This window comes from Sebastes fasciatus, chromosome 11, assembly GCF_043250625.1.
Source record: "Sebastes fasciatus isolate fSebFas1 chromosome 11, fSebFas1.pri, whole genome shotgun sequence".
In the NCBI taxonomy this organism is placed as follows: domain Eukaryota; kingdom Metazoa; phylum Chordata; class Actinopteri; order Perciformes; family Sebastidae; genus Sebastes; species Sebastes fasciatus.
In genome coordinates this window covers 8,712,938-8,733,525 of record NC_133805.1, presented here as the reverse complement: position 1 = coordinate 8,733,525, position 20,588 = coordinate 8,712,938, and the positions used below count along the sequence as shown (strand labels likewise).

The 20,588-nt window shown below is 43.1% G+C and overlaps 1 protein-coding gene across 5 annotated transcripts in view; it reads left to right on the top strand.

Annotated features, from left to right (window-relative positions):
* Nucleotides 1-18,582, top strand: part of cdh24b (cadherin 24, type 2b) — a 155,268-nt gene extending 136,686 nt beyond the window's left edge. For 3 of the 5 annotated variants that reach the window (XM_074650326.1, XM_074650329.1, XM_074650328.1), the window contains 6 exons: nt 110-231; nt 2,650-2,767; nt 5,159-5,479; nt 8,174-8,381; nt 10,271-10,766; nt 12,355-18,582. In XM_074650326.1, the coding sequence (XP_074506427.1) occupies nt 110-231; nt 2,650-2,767; nt 5,159-5,479; nt 8,174-8,381; nt 10,271-10,766; nt 12,355-13,404 (2,315 nt within the window). In that variant the 3' untranslated portion in view covers nt 13,405-18,582. The other 2 variants (XM_074650330.1, XM_074650331.1) reach the window with 2 other exon arrangements.
* The last annotated feature ends 2,006 nt before the right edge of the window (nt 18,583-20,588 follow it).

The window sequence follows — 20,588 nt, the reverse complement described above, 5'->3', positions numbered from 1 at the left end:
TTGTTGCATCGGGGAATTGTATTCATATGTTTTTTTTCCAAATACAGCTGTCTGCAGGTATCTTAGAGTGCTGTATTTTAAGCTGCCTGTTTCTGATTGGCTCTTTCAGACAATCCCAGCCAGGTGTCCAGAGTTCTGATCGCAATAGAGACATTAGACCTGAATGACAACGCGCCCGAGCTGGACCGGCAATACATGACGGCCATGTGCGACTCATCCTCCATCGGGCAGGTCAGTATGTGTATAAGTGACCTCTGATGTCAACGTATTTGTCTGCATGAAGATGTTCTGTTCCATAACCTCATTTTAAAGCCCCTGTGTGTAAAACTTAATTTTAATAGCATCTTTCATTTTCTGTCGGAACAAGCTTTTGTTCGTATGAAAATGGGACAATCCCAGTGAACATTGGAGCAGTCTATTCGTCCTTTTTCCTCTGCAGGAACATAACAAAACTTAATCTGACGTATAGCCATTGTCACGGGTTCTGCTTTTGTTCTCAACCTGCCTTTCGGGGGGTGGGGGGGGCACAAGTCCCTGGAACTGTATTTTGGCACTGCTCATGTGGTGATACTAAATGCAAGTTCCAGGTTCTTTCAAGTGGTCGGTAGTGCCGAAGATTGTGATTTCAAAAGAAGGCACAAAAGAACCTAGAAACAAAGCCTAACAGGGTTCTTTAAAAAGTTCAGGTTATGGGCAGTCCCATGTTGTCAAGTTCCTGAATTGGAAAAGGGCTGAATGTGTTGCTTTCAGGCCGTTCATGTCAGTGTCCCCAGGTTGGATCCAGGGTGGAGGGGATTGGGTTGTGGGGTGAATCAATATGTCCATCCAGTGCTTAATTTGTAAATCAGGGAGGCTGCTGATCCGGCGGCTCGGGGGGAGAAAAAAAATCACGGAACGCATCAAACCACAGTGCAACAGGGAGATGCCATGGTGAAACTAAACAAGAATGACATAATGAACAACGCTATGTGCAGCGCACCGATAACATGACAATGTAGCCGAGTAAACACTATGCACACGTGATGACGTTTAGTAGTCTCATTTTCTCAAAACTGCTTTTTTTAAGACAGATAAAGGCTTCATAATTCACAAGTGGGGTATTTATTGATGTATTTTATGTTGTAGAACAAAATGTTAAAATCCTTTAAGCTTGTATTGACCACAGACCTTATTTCAGGCATCTAACTAAAAACACAGTCAAAACTTCCAAACAAGGGAGCCGGAAGTGCTAAAATGCTAAATCATTTCTGGGTTTTAGGACGCACTTTGTGTGCATGCTAACATGCTAAACATCAGCTTGCTAGCCTGAACAAATCATATAAATACAACATGGCCAATCTGTGAACTCACACAGTGAATCTCCTATAAAGAAATATTCAGCACTTCAAAGCAGTTTCCATTTATATAAGGAAGCATATCATACAAAGCCATGTCTATTCAAGTGTAGGAGCATACAGAGTTAAGTAGTACTAAGCTATATCTATTCAGATATGGCAGCATACAGCTACAGTGTGCCCATTCACCATGGAAGCAGGTGAATCCTCCATGGCCTGTTATCTGAGCGCAGCAGCTATTCACATTGTAATTAAACTGGAGTATGCTCTTAAACTGTCTCCTTCCTTCCTGCCATCCGTCTTGCTTTATTTGTTTTTCTATTTTTCTGCATCATGGTGTTCTTTACTTGATCTTATCTCAATTATAGAAATCATCTCCGTGCCCCTCAATCTCTCCCTGGAAACCATCCCTTTTGCTCTCTTCTTTTCCCTCCTCCATCGTCAGTATTCCACGCTGGCTCCGTCGCCATAATTTGGTGTCTTGGCCCATCTGTTGTTTTTCGCTGGTGTTTTTCATCGCTCCGCTTGTGCCTTTGTTGTTTTCGCCACTAAAATCTGTGATTCCGTGGCGGCGACGTTGATTTGTTTTTGCCTTGTGATGTTCGTATTTGTGTTTGTGTACGCCGTTATGTGAGTGAGCGGGGAGACGGTTCAAGAAAGAAAAGATGATGATATCGTCGAATGTGTTGGGGTTGTGTGTATGTCTCTCTCTCTCTCTGCATGACAAGTCATTAGCCAAAACGCGTTTGAATATTCACACCCTGCAACTGATAACATAATGCGACTGTACATAACAAATGTTCTCCAGGCCTGCAGACACTGACTAACTCAGAGAGCATGCGGCACCCCTTCATCCGCGCATTCCAGTCTCGTAACTAGCACTCGAAAGCGTCTCTAAGAGGACGTCTCGCATAATGACGACCAGAGTTTTTCATTCAAAATAAATTACCCATCAGCTTAGGCTGCGGGAGATTCTTTTTTTTTTTTTTTCTTAGATTAATTTCGTTACCACTGTAGGCTCGGTGCATATGCTATTACTAAATTGAAAGCCACTCTGCACTGTATTTGTGAAAGGCGATTCACGTCAGACGAGGTTATTTATTGGGTGCGAGTATCAGACACAGTTCGCTTGTGTCTCTATACTAATTGTTTGGCTGGTTCCTGCTGACGTCGGCTAATGGTTTGTGGCTAAAAGCACTCTCTGTGTAACTGTTTCTCCCCCCAGTGTGCCTCCTCCCCCCTCCTAACATACACACACATACTCACACCCTCCCCTCACCCAATCTCCTCTGCTCTCTCTATCTCTGGGTTTCAGGTGGTGCAGGTGTTGCGGGCGATTGATAGAGATGAGGGAGGGAATGACAGCACTGTGTATTTCAGCATCCCTCCGGAGTCCAGCGCTGCCCTCAACTTCAGCGTCAGGGACAGTGGTGGTAGGCACTCAATCTTTTCTTCTCTCTGTATATCTCTTAATTCCCTTTTTTCTGTTCCCTTGGCAGACAAACACTGTTTTTTTCCCCACTTTTTTTAAGGCTCTTAATCCCACATTTTCTTTCCGCCTTTCTCTTTCCATCTTCGTCTTTTCCCCGATTCTGTCTTTCTTTTACCCTCCTCTCAAGCCCTCTGCCTCTTCCTCCTCTCTCTACCTCCCCCTTCCCTTTTTTTCTGTCTCTGCCTCTCTCTTCTACCATCCATCTCCCAACTCCGGTGGCCCCATTGTTTTGCTTTGTTATGCTCCTCTCTTTTATTCGGCCCCTCTTGTTTGCCTTCCCATATCCTCTACATCCATCTTCCCCTCCCCACAACCACATATACTCGCTGTTTCCAACGAAAAGCTTTTGAAGAAATCAGAGCTGCTTCATTTAATTCACGTCAGCTCAATCGAATTTAGCTACTTAGTATTTGTTTCTAGTACAATCTCTCTGTGTGTACCGCTTTCTCTGGCCCATTTTCCTGCACAAATACACACACAACCAGCGCAAGTACACACTAACATAGACGTATATATGTAAACATACACGTTCACACATGTTTTGGCTTGTTTAGTCAGGAAAGTAATGTACTACTGATTATTTGCATCAAATCATAGACGTTAGTGGTTATTTTTTGCTGAATAAATACAAAAATGTAATTAAAGTTTCTGAATTCACCAACAAATATGCGCTCTGCTACATTCACAACCATTTTGCATTCACATTCAATTTTTTCGTACACAAAGAAAAAATTATTTGTCCACCAATATTGCCCGTGGAATTTCCTTGTAAACAAACAGAGGAATGTTTGCAGTGTTTCACACCAAAACACATTGTTAATATCCTTGAGGCCGAACAAACATTTTGAATAAAACATAAAACATTTGCAAAGCTGAAGTTTTTTGAATATTTTGAAACCTGCACCATTTAATGTGCAGTTCCTCTCTTATTACATCAGCTAGCAGTCCTCACCTTTTTTCACCTTTTTGCTGTTTTGCTACACTTTTTGATGCATTACAGGACTCACATTTAGTGGAATAGAGTGAAACTGACGGAGGTTTACGGCTCACATGCACGTCACATTTGCGTTACTGGCAGAAATACTTTACATATCAGGACATTGCTCCAGCGGTGGTCTAATCTGGTTGGTTTAATTCATGTTTGCGTAGAGATGTCAGATGTCTATCAAGCTTGTAGCAAGTCTATTTGTTCCATATATATTTAATTCTCATACAATGTTTTTCAAAACAAAATATTGACACATTATCAGTTTGAAAAGCAATACGAGCGACCCCTTTCACTTTACAAACACTTATTTGACCTATTGTTGAGATAAAAGTATTGACTAGTGCAAGTTTAAGCCAATTGTACTATTTATGAATGGTGAAAAAGTTGATAATCAAGGTATCGTGATATGTCTATTCTGTCCATTGTCTGCACAATTTCTTCAAATTTGGCACAAACATCCACTTGGACTCAAGAATGAACTGAATATAATTTGGTGGTCAAAGGTCACTGTGACCTCACAAAACATGCTTTTAGCCATTACTCAAGAATTCAACTGCTAATTATGACAATTTCACACAGATGTCTAACAGGATAAACTGATGAAGTGATGACATTTTGGACAGACATGGATGTAAACTGCAACTTGACTGGTTGGCGGAGGCATTCAACTGCGAGGCGGCAATTCTAGTTTGTCTTAAATCTGATATCTAACGTCTGATAGCACTGTCACATTCATGGTGTGATTCGTAATTCCACTAGCTGATGATCTAAGGACTCATTGGCTACCATTTGCACCATCGGCCTGCTAATTGTTCTTAATCTTGGCAAAACCACGACGAGTGAACCTGCTAGACTGTGGATCTGGAGGATAAACTCACTGACATGTGGAATCAAAGGATTCTTTGATGCGTCACCCAACCGTAGAACAGAGAAAAAAGAAGAACATGTTCTGTTCCCATATGGACAGCTTGTCTGACAAAGGCATGCTGCAGCATTTGCTTTGTTAAAAAACACTAATGATTCCGATCTGTGATTCGCAGAAGATTGGGTTGATAATTGAGCCATGTTTATACGACTTTGCAGCGCCTTTCATGCTGATTGAATATCCTCCACACTACTATGTTTGTGTGCTCTCTTATCTGTGGCCTTTATTTTTTTGTAGTCTTTTACATTTAATTTAGAAATCTCTCTCTCTCGCAGTCGGAGTCAGACCAGTAGAGGCCAGAGCTCTTTTGTTGTCGCTGCTGTCTGTCCTTCTAAAGCGTTTTTCATGTGAGCCCGTCGTTATTGATGAAATCTCATTAAAACCATGCCGTTAACAATGGATGAATCCTCTTCCTCCAGGCCCCACAGCGAGCCTGGTGCTGCTGTCCCAGATCCAGCCGCTGTCCCGCTCCTCATCCTCCACCCTGACGCTCCACGTGCCGCTGGTCCTGAGGGACGGGACGTCGGGCCTCACCAGCACCGGGACGGTCACAGTGTCCGTCTGTCCCTGCCTGAGAGGCGGGGCGCGGGCCGGGGAGAAAGAGAAGGACAAACAGACGGAGGGCGAGTGGGACTGGGAGAGAGAGGCGGTGTGTCTCCCTCAGCAGTCCACGCTACCGTCCCCTGGGCTCAGCACCGCCGCCCTGCTGGCTATCCTGGCTTGTGTCGCCACGCTGCTGGGTAAATAGTTTATACATACAGATACATAGTGATGAGATCACCATAAGACAATAACAACAGTGAAGATAAAAAAGTGTAACATGAATATTTTTTTGTGGGGGAAAGACCCTCACTTATATAACCTCATGTTTTTACTACAGCACTTAGCATTATTTATGAAGTTGTATCATTAAGATTTACTGCCTATAAAGGAGTTTAATGCTAATCTACTAATAAAAAAGAAGAGTAAATAGTGTTTAGGGCTGTTTACCCTCCACTACATCCCTGGATGTTTAATCTGCATATAAAAATAATGTAGGCAGCAGCGTAAATATTTTTCTTAGTCACAGCTGCTCAACAGTGGGGTTTACTCTTCCTTGCAATTTTGGTCCAGTTATCTCCCCTGGCAAGGTCAGCACTAATCACTGCTAAAAAAAAACAATTCTGAGTGATTATCTGGGCCCTCCGGTTTTTGATAGCGGCATAATAAAATGTCACTGCCACCTTTGCAGAATCTCTCAAATGCTCAATTGGATAATGTGGAGGTGCTGAGAAGGCTTTGGCACGTGGCCAGCATCATTGTCATTTCTATTCAGTCTGTTGGATCACTACTCATGCCTTGTTGATAGGGGCATTATCATTCTGGAAGAGACCAGTTCAATCAAGAAGGAAGCGCAACATGGCGTGAAGGTGATCATGCAGAGTGGCTTTTGGTGGAGTTTAGAAATCAGTTCTCTAAGTGGAAACAAGGGCATAAACTATAGCAGGAAATACACACACAACTTTATAGCCTCAAGTTTTGTAGCCTTAAAATAGAGCGAGAGCTTTGTGCCAGCACAATTTGGTTTTTCTTGTCTATTAGAGGTTCATGCTAATCCCGAACAGTATAACTGGGCCCTCCACAAAATGCCAAATGTTCTTACAGAAGCTCAGACAACAGCTCCATCAGGATCCCATCTGGTGATTAAAAAAAGGGGCTTGGCATACATAAGGTGGATATGAAGCCATTTGGTAACCACTCTCCGTGGCTCCTATGAAGACAGAAATACATGTTAGTCATGGCATGAAGGTGATCCCTCAAATTATTATGAAAGATTAGAGATTTCCCACTTCTTTCAGGGATCATTAGATTAGTTTCATGCAAATCCAACAATATTAAGGCTGTAAATGTATTTACTGCTGCAGCTTAACCACCTGGGGTACATCCACATAAGAGACACAAGAACATAGTGTGCACAGTATGCACATACACAAAGACATATAACTAGAGGGCTTTCAAACTGGATCCATTGTTATTGACTGTTTGCTAAACCCCTCCTCCAAACAACGATTGTCCAATTATATCTTAGCAACCGTAACTAAGAGCAATAGACCTGTCTAGGTTTGGATTTCTCCACATGATGTAACAGTTTATATATTTATTTATGGTTTACATACAGTATATATAGGACTGTAATCCCTTTCACAGAAAAACCTGTCTGAGTAAAAGAGGTTTTCCGTAATGGAACTTTACAGTTGCCACTTGAAGCTGCTCCGGTGGATCTGCTAAAGCTCTGTAATCTCTTGATGTATTTGCAGAAAGACTGAGGAGCAAGTCCATTTAAACGTTTAAACACAAGCTTTACATAATGAAATCAATCAAGTTTACATGGAGCTCTAATAAGAGAGAAAGGCTTACTCAGTATCCCAACAGTTTTTAGCATTGGCATTAACTTATATATACTATATTTTATTTATATAGTACTATAGTAAGTGTTTTCAGAAAAAATACAGCAGGTAAAAAACAAAAACAACAATAAAATAAAATACAAACGGATCATAAAAACATAAAAGAATAGGATGAAATAAGTGAAAAAAATATATAAAATTGCCAACTTACCCTTTCTAGCTACAGCTGATAAAATCTGCTAGCGCCAGTCATCTTTTCAGCCGATAAAATCCACGACTGGAAATGAGCAGCCTGCTGTTAACTTTTGTGTCAAATCAAAGACTCATTGTTTGAAAAAGCACTGCAAATTGAGAAATTTGGGGTGTAGTGAAACTCTGGGATCAGTCAGTTATTCTCAGGTCTTTTGGCCTCAGGGTCCCTTTTTGATCTGGTGTCTTTTTAAAAAAAGGATTTATGCAAGTCACATTCGGGTAGGTCCTGAGTCCGAAATTCGGGATTCATGATGACTGAGAGTCTTTATACAAGTATTCCCTATATTGAATATATACAAGTATAATATTTCCTTAATTTTCTACATGATGAACTTATTGAGTTTAACAAAAAAAATCTTGTCAACTAGTGCATGACTAGCAGAACAAATCCATCTTTTATCACAGGTGTTGGACAGGAGCTTCCCTAGCTTGGTTCTTTGCCCACAGCCCTGGGTCAAATGGAGATCTCTGCTTTTGGGACTATGGAGTCGGGGGGGGAATAAAGCATCCATTTGCCTGACTGGAGCTTAAAGTCAATTACACAGTGGAGGCATGTAGCCTGCTGATATGATATACCAGCCCTCTAACCCAAGGTCACTTCTGTATTTGTTTTGTCTCTCTGTGTCTCAACTCTTTGTCTGTCTGAATATGTCTCCCTTGCTCGCTCCCTCCTCTTCCTCCTTCCCTTTATTTCCCCTGTGACTTCTGCCCCCTCCTCCCTTGTTAATCATTCTGTTTCCAATTTCTCTCCTATGCCTCAATATCCTTTATTCCCACACCGCCACCCCTCTGCAGCGGTGAGTGCCCTGTCATTGTCCCTGCGCCGTCAGAAGCGCGACTCCCTGTCACCGCTGGAGGAGGACGACGTACGTGAGAACATCATAACGTATGACGACGAGGGCGGGGGCGAGGCCGACACGGCTGCCTTTGACATTGCCGCGCTCCAGAGCGCCCCGCACAGCTCACGCTCACGTGGCTACCGCACGCTTGACAGCAGGAATGTGTAAGTAGGCTGGGGGAGTATGTGTGTGTGTGTGTGTGTGTGTGTTTACATGAACACATATTTAACTCTTGTTGTTTAATGACATCAGACCTCACGTCTGGCCTTTTATTTTATGCTGAAAGGAATTTAGGGAGGAAACGAATTTACCCCCCTTCAGAGTAAAAGCTTTAATCTCAGTCCAGCACTTAATTGATCCACTTAAGTAACTGATCGAGCCGTAACTCCCAGATCAAAATCAGTCACCGATCAAAATGCTGAGACAGAAGGCTATCAAGCTCTGCAGTCCTGAGAGACCACTTTGTTGTGCTCATTTTGTTAAAGCTCGTTTATGTTCCGCTACATCAGAGAGTTGTTTGCACCCACTTTGATGTCTCTGCGAAACATTGTTATTGCCTTTGGACTAATAATTAGCTCCGATGAATTCAGGCGAGCCATATGGAGAGGCCATAAACAAGTACAAAGGCTGCATTTAGTTTATCGAAAAATAGCTCCTCGCAATTCATGGAGGTGGACACAACAACATGAAAAAGCCCTTTAAATCTAATGCAATCCGTTGCAATATCCCCGCAATAAACACCACCTTTGTGATGTTTTTAATGTTTCATTTTTCTTGACTCTGTGTCACAGAGGGGCGGATAGTTAAATTTTATGGTAACTTTGAAGATTGTGGTTGTGTTGTATGCGAGCTCTTACGGAGCTTACTGTGGCTCTGGAGGGAACTTTTGTTAAGTTTGAGAAAGTAACCCTGATGATGTTGTCTTGGATTGGGTTTAGTGGCGACAATTTTTAACAGAATGCTTGTGTATAATTCTGTCTTCATACTAGAGGATAAAAGTCAGGATATCTTGGCCTTGCCTGCATCGATTTTGACCATTTAAAAAAAAGTGCCACAACAAAAGTGAAAACTAAATCACTGTAGTACCCCTTGAATTAGATTTTTCCCTCCCAGATATTTTCCCCCAATGTGGACAAATACCCTACAAGGTTGACATAATGAGAAGGGTCCAGCTGCAGAGCTCCAGGCTCAGGCCCACCTCCTACGGCAGACCCTTTTTGGTCCCGAGCTTGGAGAAGGACGTGATTCTGAAATTGTGTACGCCAGAGACGATCGTCAGGATACGATAGCACGCCTTCATGAGTTTGAATAAGCCACCAATAATACCAACGTAAACAATACAACCTTAATATTTCGAAATGACTAACTTATAAAGTTAATGTAACATTAAGCAGCAAATAACTACATACTAACTTTATGAGTTTGTTAACTATGCTAATGTTGTTAGCAAACTGTTTGCTGAAATGATTAAATGATTAAATGATTAAATGATGCCTGTTGTTTTTGTTCTAACTTTAACGTTAGTTTGCTAACGACATTAGCACAGCTAGCTAATGTTAGTACAAGTTATTTTGCTACTTGACTTTATTTATTAACGATAAGGCCAATAAAAAAAATAAAAAATACACTACGCAATATAATACAGTTATATTCCTTATTGATAAGGAAGCGTGATAAACACACTTGATTTCCAGTTTAACACACAAGAAAACGCACGTGATTTTTCCCAATGGGTCCTGGCGATGGAGATAGGTGCCAGCGCCGGAGGTGCTCGAGCCTGGAGCTCTGCAGCAGGGTGCTATTGGATATAGTACTATATCGTACCACACCACAAACCATGGTCTCAAAATCACCAGAGATGGTGTGTCCTAGTGAGCCAGAAAGTTAAGACATATATGCCAGTTATGTACAATGTCCCAGTCTGATTCACACCACAGACCTTCATGTCCTGTCCCTCTCTATTGTTTGCTGTCAAATAAAGTAAAAAAAGGCACCCGACTTACCAAATAATAATATAATAAATTAACTGGAGACTTTGCCTTTTGTCTTACAGACGTTACGCCCATCAAAACCAAGACAAAGCTCGCACCTATAGCTGGGCTCAGAATCCAGGCGTGGAGCACAACTACTCAGGACCAGGAGGCCCTCTCTATGGTCGCCTCTGTTACAGCAGCCACACGTTACCTGTCCTCCGCCGCGCACCAGGCGGAGGACAGGTATTTGAGCCGGGCCTGGCAGAGCTGGGATACCGCTATCCTGGAGGCCCGCCGGACCACTCTCTGGTCATCCAGAACCAGGGGGCCATGGTGGGGGCCATGGAGTCCGGGGCGGTGTACATCGCTCCAACAGACCTCAGCAATGGAAGCCGGACGGGGAGTCGCACGGGAAGCCGTGACGGGACCGCGCCCCAAAGTGGGGTAAGCACGTCGGATGGAGGGACACCGAGGACCAGTGACAGCCAGGAGAGAGGAGGAGGAACAGGAACCGCCAGCAACTGTACAGAGGGGAGCTGTGAGGACAAAGTGAACCACAATCAAGATGTGGACTGGGTAAGGATCACCGTGACTCCACTTTCACACTAAACGTGCAAATGTAGTCAAATGTAGTCAAATGTAGTCAAATGTAGTCAAATGCAGGCATTAGAAATGTATATAAACATTACATATCAGTTTCCACTTATGGAGTAACCTCCTTACGGACATCAGACAATCCGATTATGTCTCCATCCCCCCTCTTCAAAATAAAAACCCCATAGAGTTAATGTATCTCAACAGGAAGCTCAGGATGAGGCTTGTTTTTCAAAATAAAGGCTCCATAGCGTAACTGTATCTGAAAAAGAAGCTCAGCAAGAGGCTTGTTTTTTTCAAAATAAAGCCCCCAAGTCTCACTGTATGTTAACAGGAAACTAGGGATGGACCTAGTTTTTCAAAATAAATGCCCCAGAAGGTCTTAACAGGGAACTCAGGACAACACTGTTTTATATTGTTATTGTCTACATAGCAATGTTGTCCGTAGCATCCAAGTTAACTATTTAGTAGGATGTAATGCTTTAAGTAATGACGTTCTTTATTCTACATTGTACAAACATTGATGCATTGATGCATGTTTGGTGTGAAACTGGCATATGACTGGATTAGTTACTGCAACACAGTTTAATACATGGATGGATGGATGTTTCAGGAAGGAGAAAAAGGTGATAGACGTCGCATTGAATAATGAATTAAACTTGAATAAATGACTTGATTAATGATAGATGGCGCCATTGGAGAAAGCATTAAAGTGAAATGAACTACTTAGTTATTAATTTGAATAAGCAAACAAGTAAGTAGGAAAGTAATTAAGAAAATATTAAATGGTAACGATACATACATGCGCGTTTGGTGTAGAACTGGCACATGAATGGATTCTTTACCGAAGCACAGTTTGATGGATGGATGGATGGATGTTTCAGGAAGGAGGAAAGGTGATAGACGTCGCATTGAATAATGAATTCAAATTGAATGAATTACTTGATTAATGATAGATGGCTGCGTTTGAGAAGCATTAAAGTTGAATGAATGGCTTCATTATTAAATGAAATAAGCAAACGAGTAAGTAAGAAAGTAATTAAGCAAATATAAAATAATTATTAAGCTTGCAGTCAACCTGATAAACTATCTTATTGTAATGATTGCAAGGCTATATTAATATATTTCATCTCTGTACGATAGCAGAAATGTCTAGGACAACGCGATGATTCAGACATATCAGCACATTTATGTCCTGATGTTCATTATCTTTTCTGTGTTTTGTTTTATTTATTAGGCCATAGAAAGGCTGTCTGGCCCTGCCTTTATTTAATTTTCAAATATTTTATCTCTCGATCACTTCCCTCTCCATCTCCCTCTCACAGTGCAGTGTTAGCTCATTCTAGTGTTCAATTAATATCTATGGCTTCTTCCAACTCTGCCTTTCTTCCACTCTATTCTGTCTCTTCTTCATCTCAATCATTTTTTTTCTTTTATCATCGCCATCTCCTGCTGTTCCTCCATTGGGGCACTACGTCATCACACTCTCCCCATCTTTCTGCTTTTATTATGCCCCTCATTGAACGATCCCCCTCATCCCATTTCACGTTACTGTAACCCGACCTAACAGTACCACACCCTACCCCAGCCCCGAACTGAAACCACTCGTGCTCGCCTACGTTCCCTCCAGGTGCAGTCGGAGACGTTACCCCGGGAGCATCACCTCGTCATGACCCGATCGGGTTCCGTGATGGGCCAGGGTCACGGCACGGGACCCTGGGTTTGCGACTCGGCTACCCTCCCCCTGGCGGGACGCAGGGCATCCCGCACGGGCTTGTCCCCAAAACGCACAGGCTCTGGTCAGGCCGAATCTGACTCCAGCGGAGGGGGAGGGGGAGGAGGGGGAAGTGGAAATGGAAGTGGGGGCAACTCCACAGATGGACAACAGCAACATGCCAGTGGACGCAACTACGCTACTGTCCTGCAGGGGGAGATATCTGGACAGAGGGACTACCCCGGCAGCTTGGGGAGAGGAGGACTAGAGATGGGGAGCAACTTTGTGGTGGCGAGGCCAGACAGGGAGGGCAGAGGGATATCATCTGTCTACCCAGAAGCAGCTGGCTTCATTGGGGACTGGCGTGATCGGATGGGCCTGGGGGGGTATGTTTTAGGTAGGAGGGATATATCCCCCCAGCTTTTTCCCTTCCCAGGGCAGCCTCGGGGAGCGTACAGCGGAGTGATGGGCTTCGGGGGCGGCTGGGTTCCAGGAATGGAGGCAGCGAGAGGAGTTCCGGGGCCCGGGGGTCCCTCCCTGGCGCTGAGGGTCGGCGAGTTCCTACGCCTGCGTCTCGCCCAGGTCACTTTTGATCCGTCGCAGCCACCGTACGACTCTGTGCAGGTGTACGGCCTGGAGGGCACAGGGTCCCGGGCGGGATCCCTCAGCTCGCTGGAGAGCGAAGGAGAGAAGGATGCGGAGAAGGAAGAGTGGGGAGTGGGGCTGGAAGAGTGGGGTCCCCAGTTCCATAAATTAGCTCAACTCTTCAAAGACAGGGAGAAAGAAAGGGAAGAGAAGGAAATAGACGAAGCGGGTGCCAAAAATGAGAATGAGAAGAAAGTCGAGCCAGTGAAGCCGGAGAAAAAAGAGGGAGGGGAGCAGGCTGGGGAAGAGGGGAAAGACTGAGGAATGATAAAAATGAAACAAATAGGGGCATAGGGGGTAAGAGGGAATAGGAGGATGATGAAAAGGCAACCAGAGCTAGAATAATGTGAAGAGAAGTTAAAGGAGAGAAAGATGAAGAGGCAAAGTAATAAAAAGAGACAGAGAAAAATGAGCCTAGGGAGGGCGGAGAGTGCGAGGGCAGGGGAGGGAGTGATTGATGTAATTTAAAGCAATAAGTGTTGAAACGCTGATATGGTTGAGCACAGATACTGAGACAATGCAGAGGCTGCTTCTGCTCGGGGCAGCAACAATTTGTTAAACGCTTTGGACAAAGAAAAACAACCCAAACATCCAAGACTCGATTTAATTCAACTCTCACGTATGGAATGAGAAACAGCGGGAAACAAGAAGAAAGACGTTTTCTCGTCGTGTGTGTCGGTCGGTCTGCTCTTTGTGTCCGCATGTGTGTGTGTTTGTGTGAGGGGAGGGATGCGCGGGCTGGTACGTGTGAGTGCATACCTGTGCATATTTAACAAAAGACGGTGCAATAGCGGCAGGGAGAAAATCATGATACCCAGAGACAATTTAAAGATGAGACTGATGTGCTGCAGCATTAGTTTCCGGGACAATGTGCAAGAAGAAACATTTAACGAGGAAGTTTAGGAACTGGGATAACACGCGGGGGGAATGATATATGTGTCTGAATATAAAGTGAGCGGGACAGGGGATGGATGTATAGAGAGAGAAACGGTCGGGGAGGGAAGTGAGACGATTGTACAGAAACTGTTACTTTTTATTCCATCTGCAGTGGCAGAAAAAGTGAATTATTCAGCTCACTACTTCATTCCAAATGAAAATGATGAATCATTTAAATCCTGCAAAAGATTCTCCCTCCTCTCAGCCCACAAGGAAAACAGACATTGTGAAAAATTTAAGTGATTTAAGGATGTGATCCCCCCAAACTCCCCTACCACCGCCACCACCACCCCTCTCATCCCTCCAGCTTTTTGTAGTCGAGTGTTGGTATGTTTACAAAGATTCACACACACAAACACACACACACAGACACAAAAGAAACACCATAAGGCTTTGATTGTACTACAGTAAATTATAAAAGCAAAACCATCCACGAGTATTAAATCTACTACGTGGAGTAACGACGACTCTATTATTCATCTGTTTAATGTTTTTTTATGGAAGAAAGTCTCCTATTTTTTATCCCCCACTGTAGTCTCAATTGACACGTCTTCTAGGACAAAGTATGCATGATTGTATGTACGAACCTTAAAAAGGCAATCAATTCCATTTTGAACACTCGTACTCCCCCAAATGAAAATTTCCATAGATCTGTAATGAAATTATAGGGGGAACAACACCGCAGAGACTCCCGCGACAGGCTTTTTGTTCTTGTTAAAGGTCAGGATGCAAATGAGCTGGAGTTTTCAGCTGGAATGCACTTTTATACTGTGTGATGTTCATCAATAGATAACGAATTATGTCTAAGATTACAGTTGTTTTATAAGATGTCAATTAAACAAAAAAAAAGATACAATGTTTGACTGTATGTAAAAGCATTTCAAATGTAAATACCACTGAATAGTATTGCTAAAAGAGAGTATATAAAATGAAAAATGAGTGAAAAAAAAAAATCCAAACGGAGCACTGTCGGGACTATCTGTATGTACTGTAGATTAGAAATGGATTAACTGAGTTGGATTTAACAGCCTCCTGGACTGAAAACAACACCATGTACTCTACGCCTGTGTAATAAGTAAACAGGTTTGGCTTGCGGTAGGTCTCGTCTGAGATGGACAAGCAGCGGATTTAATTATACATGTGGCCTCTGGCAGAAGTTTGTTGTGCAAAATATTAGCAACAGGAAGCCCCAGAACTAGCTGGACCCAGCGAGGAGCCCAGCAGGATGAACATCCAATAGAATGAGGGGAAATTCCCCCAACGGGCATACAACAAAACAAATCCCCTAAAATCTGGATTCTGCAAAAGTAGAACGAAACACTAAAAAAGGAATTTGTAATAAGTTTTCGAGGACAGCTCTGTCATTAGTGTTGCACTGCCCGAGAGATATGAAACAAAGTTTTATGGATAGTTAACTTATCTCTAGAAATATAATAAACTGTACATTTAAGAGTTTTTAATAAAAGTACGGGAGAGTGACTGTCCATCAAATGTCATCTTTGATGCATTTCAGGCAATGCAACTCCAATGTATTCCGTACTCCGTATTAATATTGCATTTTGCTTTGCCTTGACCAATGAATAGAGCGAACGTCAAGCAAATTCTCTCATTTTGTGGAACAGACTTTTCTGGAAGTCCCGTGGGGAATTTTGCCACATAACCTAAACCTGAATGTGGACGTCTTTGGTGTGCCGTCGCAGAAATGTCGCCATAATGTCACTGGTTCATTGTAAAGCCACCCACATGGAGTCAACCAGCTTTGCTATTGTCCGCCAGTTTGGTCCGCCCATAATCTTGTTGTCGAGGTCTGCTTCTGTCGACACCTAGTTAACCAATCAGGAAGTCGGGCTACACGCCTGACCGAAATGAAACCCATATACACCTCTGTACCCTTTACCTGAGCCACAGGCTTTGTCCATACAGTGCCACTGTGCAGACTGGATGGTGTCAGGAGTCCAATGTACAAATACTGCACAATAACCGGAGAAGAGTGGAGGGGGTGGGGGTGCAGAACCTCAGCGGGGGATCTGAGCTAGTTATAAGTTATTTTTACCTCAACACCCTAAAGCTACTTAAAGCTTTCATCAGATATCTAAATCCAGAGTGACAAGGCGAATGGCCTATTAGACACTTACTGTGTGCCAACCTTAAAGGATCATTCTGGTTTGTTACAACTTGTGTCTTATTTTCATAGTTTCAAGTCCAATAGGGCAAGAAACACAAGCTTACAGGTCTATAACAAACCCCAAACTTATTTACAGTTTACAACTTACTGGTTCAAATTTGATCTGCCGTACTTGCTGTAGTGTTCCAGGATTTTTACAAACACTTTGGCCCCATTTACACAGAGTCATTTCATGTGTCTTGGGCGAAATTGGATAGCCATTGGATATCAAAAAAGATAAGTAATGCATCCAAGATGGACTGAAATCCCATTGCTCCACATTCTAACTAGATGTTGAAAGGGTGCAATTACTTACATTATTTATATTCGCCTCTTTAAGACACATACGTTATCTTTACTTCTCTTTAAGCCGTCTGTGGAAAAAACCTCTGCAGGGTCTGTCCTCTGACTCTGGTATTAAACTGATATTAGCCATTGTTTTCCCTGTCACATTAAAGTGTGTTTATCTGATTCCTGATCAGTTCAATCTTTAAATGATCTGCATCACTACCACCTTCTGTGCTGGAGTAGGACCGACCTGTAGCCTAACCAAAACGGATTGCTATCAGATTTGTATTCTAGACCAGTTATTCCCAAACCTTTTCACATCAAGGACCCCTAAACTGACACAACTTAGACCACGGACCCCCATTTGATAAGATTTTTGCTTTTAAGATGTTTTATTACAGAAAGTGAATGAAACCATGACCAGAATAGTCATAACAGTAAGTAAGTAATAGTCACAGTAAGATAAGATAGAACTTTATTAATACAGAGGAAACATTTTTTGCCAGAGATTGCTCAAAAATTAGAACAACATAACAGTAAAAAGCACAACAGAGTAATAAATATAGTGTATATAAGCAATATTAACACCAGTCCCTAATAGAATAACAATAAAAGTAAGATACATTTAGAAAAAATATAAACTAAAAGTATTATTGCACATGATATGTGTAGTAATATCATATGGATGGAATTATAGTGAAAATAAATTATTCCCCTTTTTGCTGGGGACCTCCTGGAACTCCCTCAAGGACCCCTCGGGGTCCCCGGACCCCACTTTGAAAACCACCGAATTGACACACTTGGGGTGCGTTCCCTTTTGGTTTACCTCCATATAAACTGGTTTAGATCTCATAAACTGCTTGTCTGACCGCTTGTCTTTCTTGCCTTATCTCACTTTGTTGTAGCAACGTTGCCATGTTCCTTAGTCTCAGCAGCTGTGTATCATAACTGATGGAATTGATGGTCAAAACCACAAAAAAAACAAGACAAAAGTTGTAAGAAACCAGAATGATCCTTTAAACCTCATATTATCGGACCAGAATGTCAAACGATTTAGAATAGACAGAGTGAATTGATGTGTGGAATGATAATTTCACTGGTACACCTGAAATGACTGCCAAAGAGCTTGGAACCAATTTGTTATGAGATGAGTCTCGTTGTAAAGAGCACTAATGTGTTGCTTTGCCAACGCATCATCTGGCCAACGCTTTCTTTAGCATATACATGGAACGTGCCAACTCTCTGAGCCCCTCTGTTTCTCAACAACACACACACAAAACAAAACTATCCTCATTTCCATAACAGTATCGCCAATTCTGGGGCAGCCAATCACGAAAGCAATTAGCACGGTATACCCAAAAGTGACCTCTCTCTTGCTTTGCCAATGATATGGTTTATTCCACCGTCTTGATTGGCTCCAGGTGTTTCATCTCCGCTGATTGGTCTAATTCAAAGTTCGTCTCCGGCTGATTGGTCAAAATCAAAGTGATGATTCTCCTGATTTGTCTTATTCCTCAGTTCTGGAGTGCCGCGCCGACTAAACCACTTGACGGAGCTGATTATGCCACCTCCTGAGCCCCGGCAAATCGGTTCAATCAACAGCGCGATTAGTTGAATCAGTTGTTTTAAATAGAAATAAAAGCCTGCGAGTCCCTGCAGCACTTCACAGCTCTTCTTTTCACGCTTTAAAGCCAGCTCAGATGCACCAACCCACAGCGAGGGAAGAAAGTGGTCCTGTCAGGCCATTAGTCAAGTCCTCTGTCCTAAAAAAAAAAAAAAACTATATACTAAAGTCACACTCAAAGGATAAGAGCAGGTATCTTAGCGTTTAGATATATAGCTTAGGTTGAAGGTCATGACCTCTGGCCCCAAGAGTCCTCTTGACCCATAGACCCCATCGGTTCTGTGCCCACCTCCCCTCTCCGAGGACTTCATTGCTCCTGCACGATGTTGATACAATTCCACAATTGCGTGCTGAACAAAGTGTATTTATTTCTGTTGTACTTTTTCTTTTTGTAAATTTGAATAAAAAAGGAACTATTTCAAAGAGATGAGTCAGACCTACTCTGTGCTCCTTCCTGCAGTCTCCCGACTTTCTGGATAATCAGACTTCTGCTGCGTGTGTGTGTGTGAGTGTGTGTGTGTGTCTGGGAGAGGAAGAGACCGAGGGAGAGAGCGATTGAGAGATATTCTGTGCGGTGCATACAAATGTGTGCACAACTTGTGAGCATGTGTCTTGTTGTGAGTAGGTGGGTGTACCTCGTCAAATTGGCCCCTTGAAATTTCCAAACCACAGACAGTGTGTGTGTGTGTGTGTGTGTGTGTGTGTGTGTCTGACTGCAGGATGAAGGAACACCTTGTCTGGTCGGATCCAGCCCGGTGGGGGGATGTGAGGTCAGTAATAGAGGACAGACGGAGAATTCTGCAGAGCAATCACGCTCTCAGACAGAGAAGGGGGGCTGGGGGTGGAGGGGGGTTCTCTGTTTGTTAGCCGGCAAAAGAGAAAAGGCAAGAAAAAGGACATATTGAACTCAAGAGCAGCGGCGAATAGAGCAGACCTGACAGCTGCGACCAAATTACACGAGGCCCCTTCGCCGATCCTTGCAGCTCTCCCGTATTGTGTGCAGCCTTCGTCGGCCCCGGCTGAATGATGGGATCGGGGCGACGCGCGCCGTCGCTGTGTGACTGAATAGCTGGTTAAAAAGATTTATTACAATAATCAAATATGAAGGAGACGGATTATTTCTACACGATGGTTTAGAGAATGATCGTGTTAGCCGGGTCCCCGCTTGATTACAATGATAATACCCGCCTCAAGTCAGGAGAGGGAGAGGGAACCGTATTAGCAGTTAATATGCAAGTCTGTTGCATTATATGAATCTGTATTTGTGATTGGGTTAGAGACGATTCTGCTGAGCGCTGAGGAAAAAGCCCTCGCCGTCTCTTCTTGTTTGTGTGTATGTGTGTGTGCACTCATAATTATGAGACTCATGGAGCTGACTTGCCCCCTACGGAAGCTAACATCCTGTATCTAAAGAGGATGTGGAGTCAGTTGGAGGCAAAACAGCTTTGACTGGCTTTAACCCCTCCGCCAACACGCTGATAAAACACATCAACTTGTAACCGACACAACATTCTTATCGATTTACGACTCCTATATGTGCGTTTATCAGTCTGCCTTGAGCATCAACACCGCAATGCAGCATTCTAGGTGAGTTGCTGCTGTCATGGCACTGTCAATAATTACGGCATGCATAATTGATCATAGTATAATGGCGGAGCTGGAGATAAAATGAGCTCTCAGCGCCGTACACCGGGGAATGACTAACTGCACTGTACTGGAGAGTCACATACACACTCGGTGTGCTGCAGGATTGCATCACGAGACACACTAGTTGGTGTGTGTGTGTGTGTGTGTGTGTGTGTGTGTGTGAGTGTGTGTGAATTCATGGAGATTCCTCATTCTGTTTGAACCTTACTGACACAGAATCCCTCTGGCGATTCAGCACAGTGTGAGTGCACAGGACACACAAGTTGGTAGGTGTGTGTGTGTGTGTGTGTGTGTGTGTGTGCACACAGTGTGTGTGTGAGCTCGTGCTCGCGCATCTTTGCATTTCAAGTGCATACGCTATAGGCTTTAAAGGCAGCTCGGAAACAGAAGAAAGGTGTAAGGGAAGGTGAATTTCAACAGCCGCGGAACTCTAGGCAAGTATAACTTTGTGGACGTGACGAATTCCCGCCCCCTAGTTAAACGTCTAACAGCCTCCTAATACCTCTTTTCTACCAAAATTAGTGCTTGTATAAGCAGGTTTTTTTAAACAACCTGCTAAAAATATGCAGTAGACACCTTTCCATTGCCAGTAGACAAGTGTGCCTTTCATTTTTTTTCTGGTGTGTCACGCTCAATGTCACGAACGCGTCGGAAAAAGGTGTTATTAAACAGTGAAAATATCTGTTACTTACTCAGTCTCTCTTTCAAACTCTTACACAAGAGTTGGTGATTGTTGGAACAGTGGAAAGACTAACAAAGATGGTTTTATTCAGTTTCTGTCGAGGT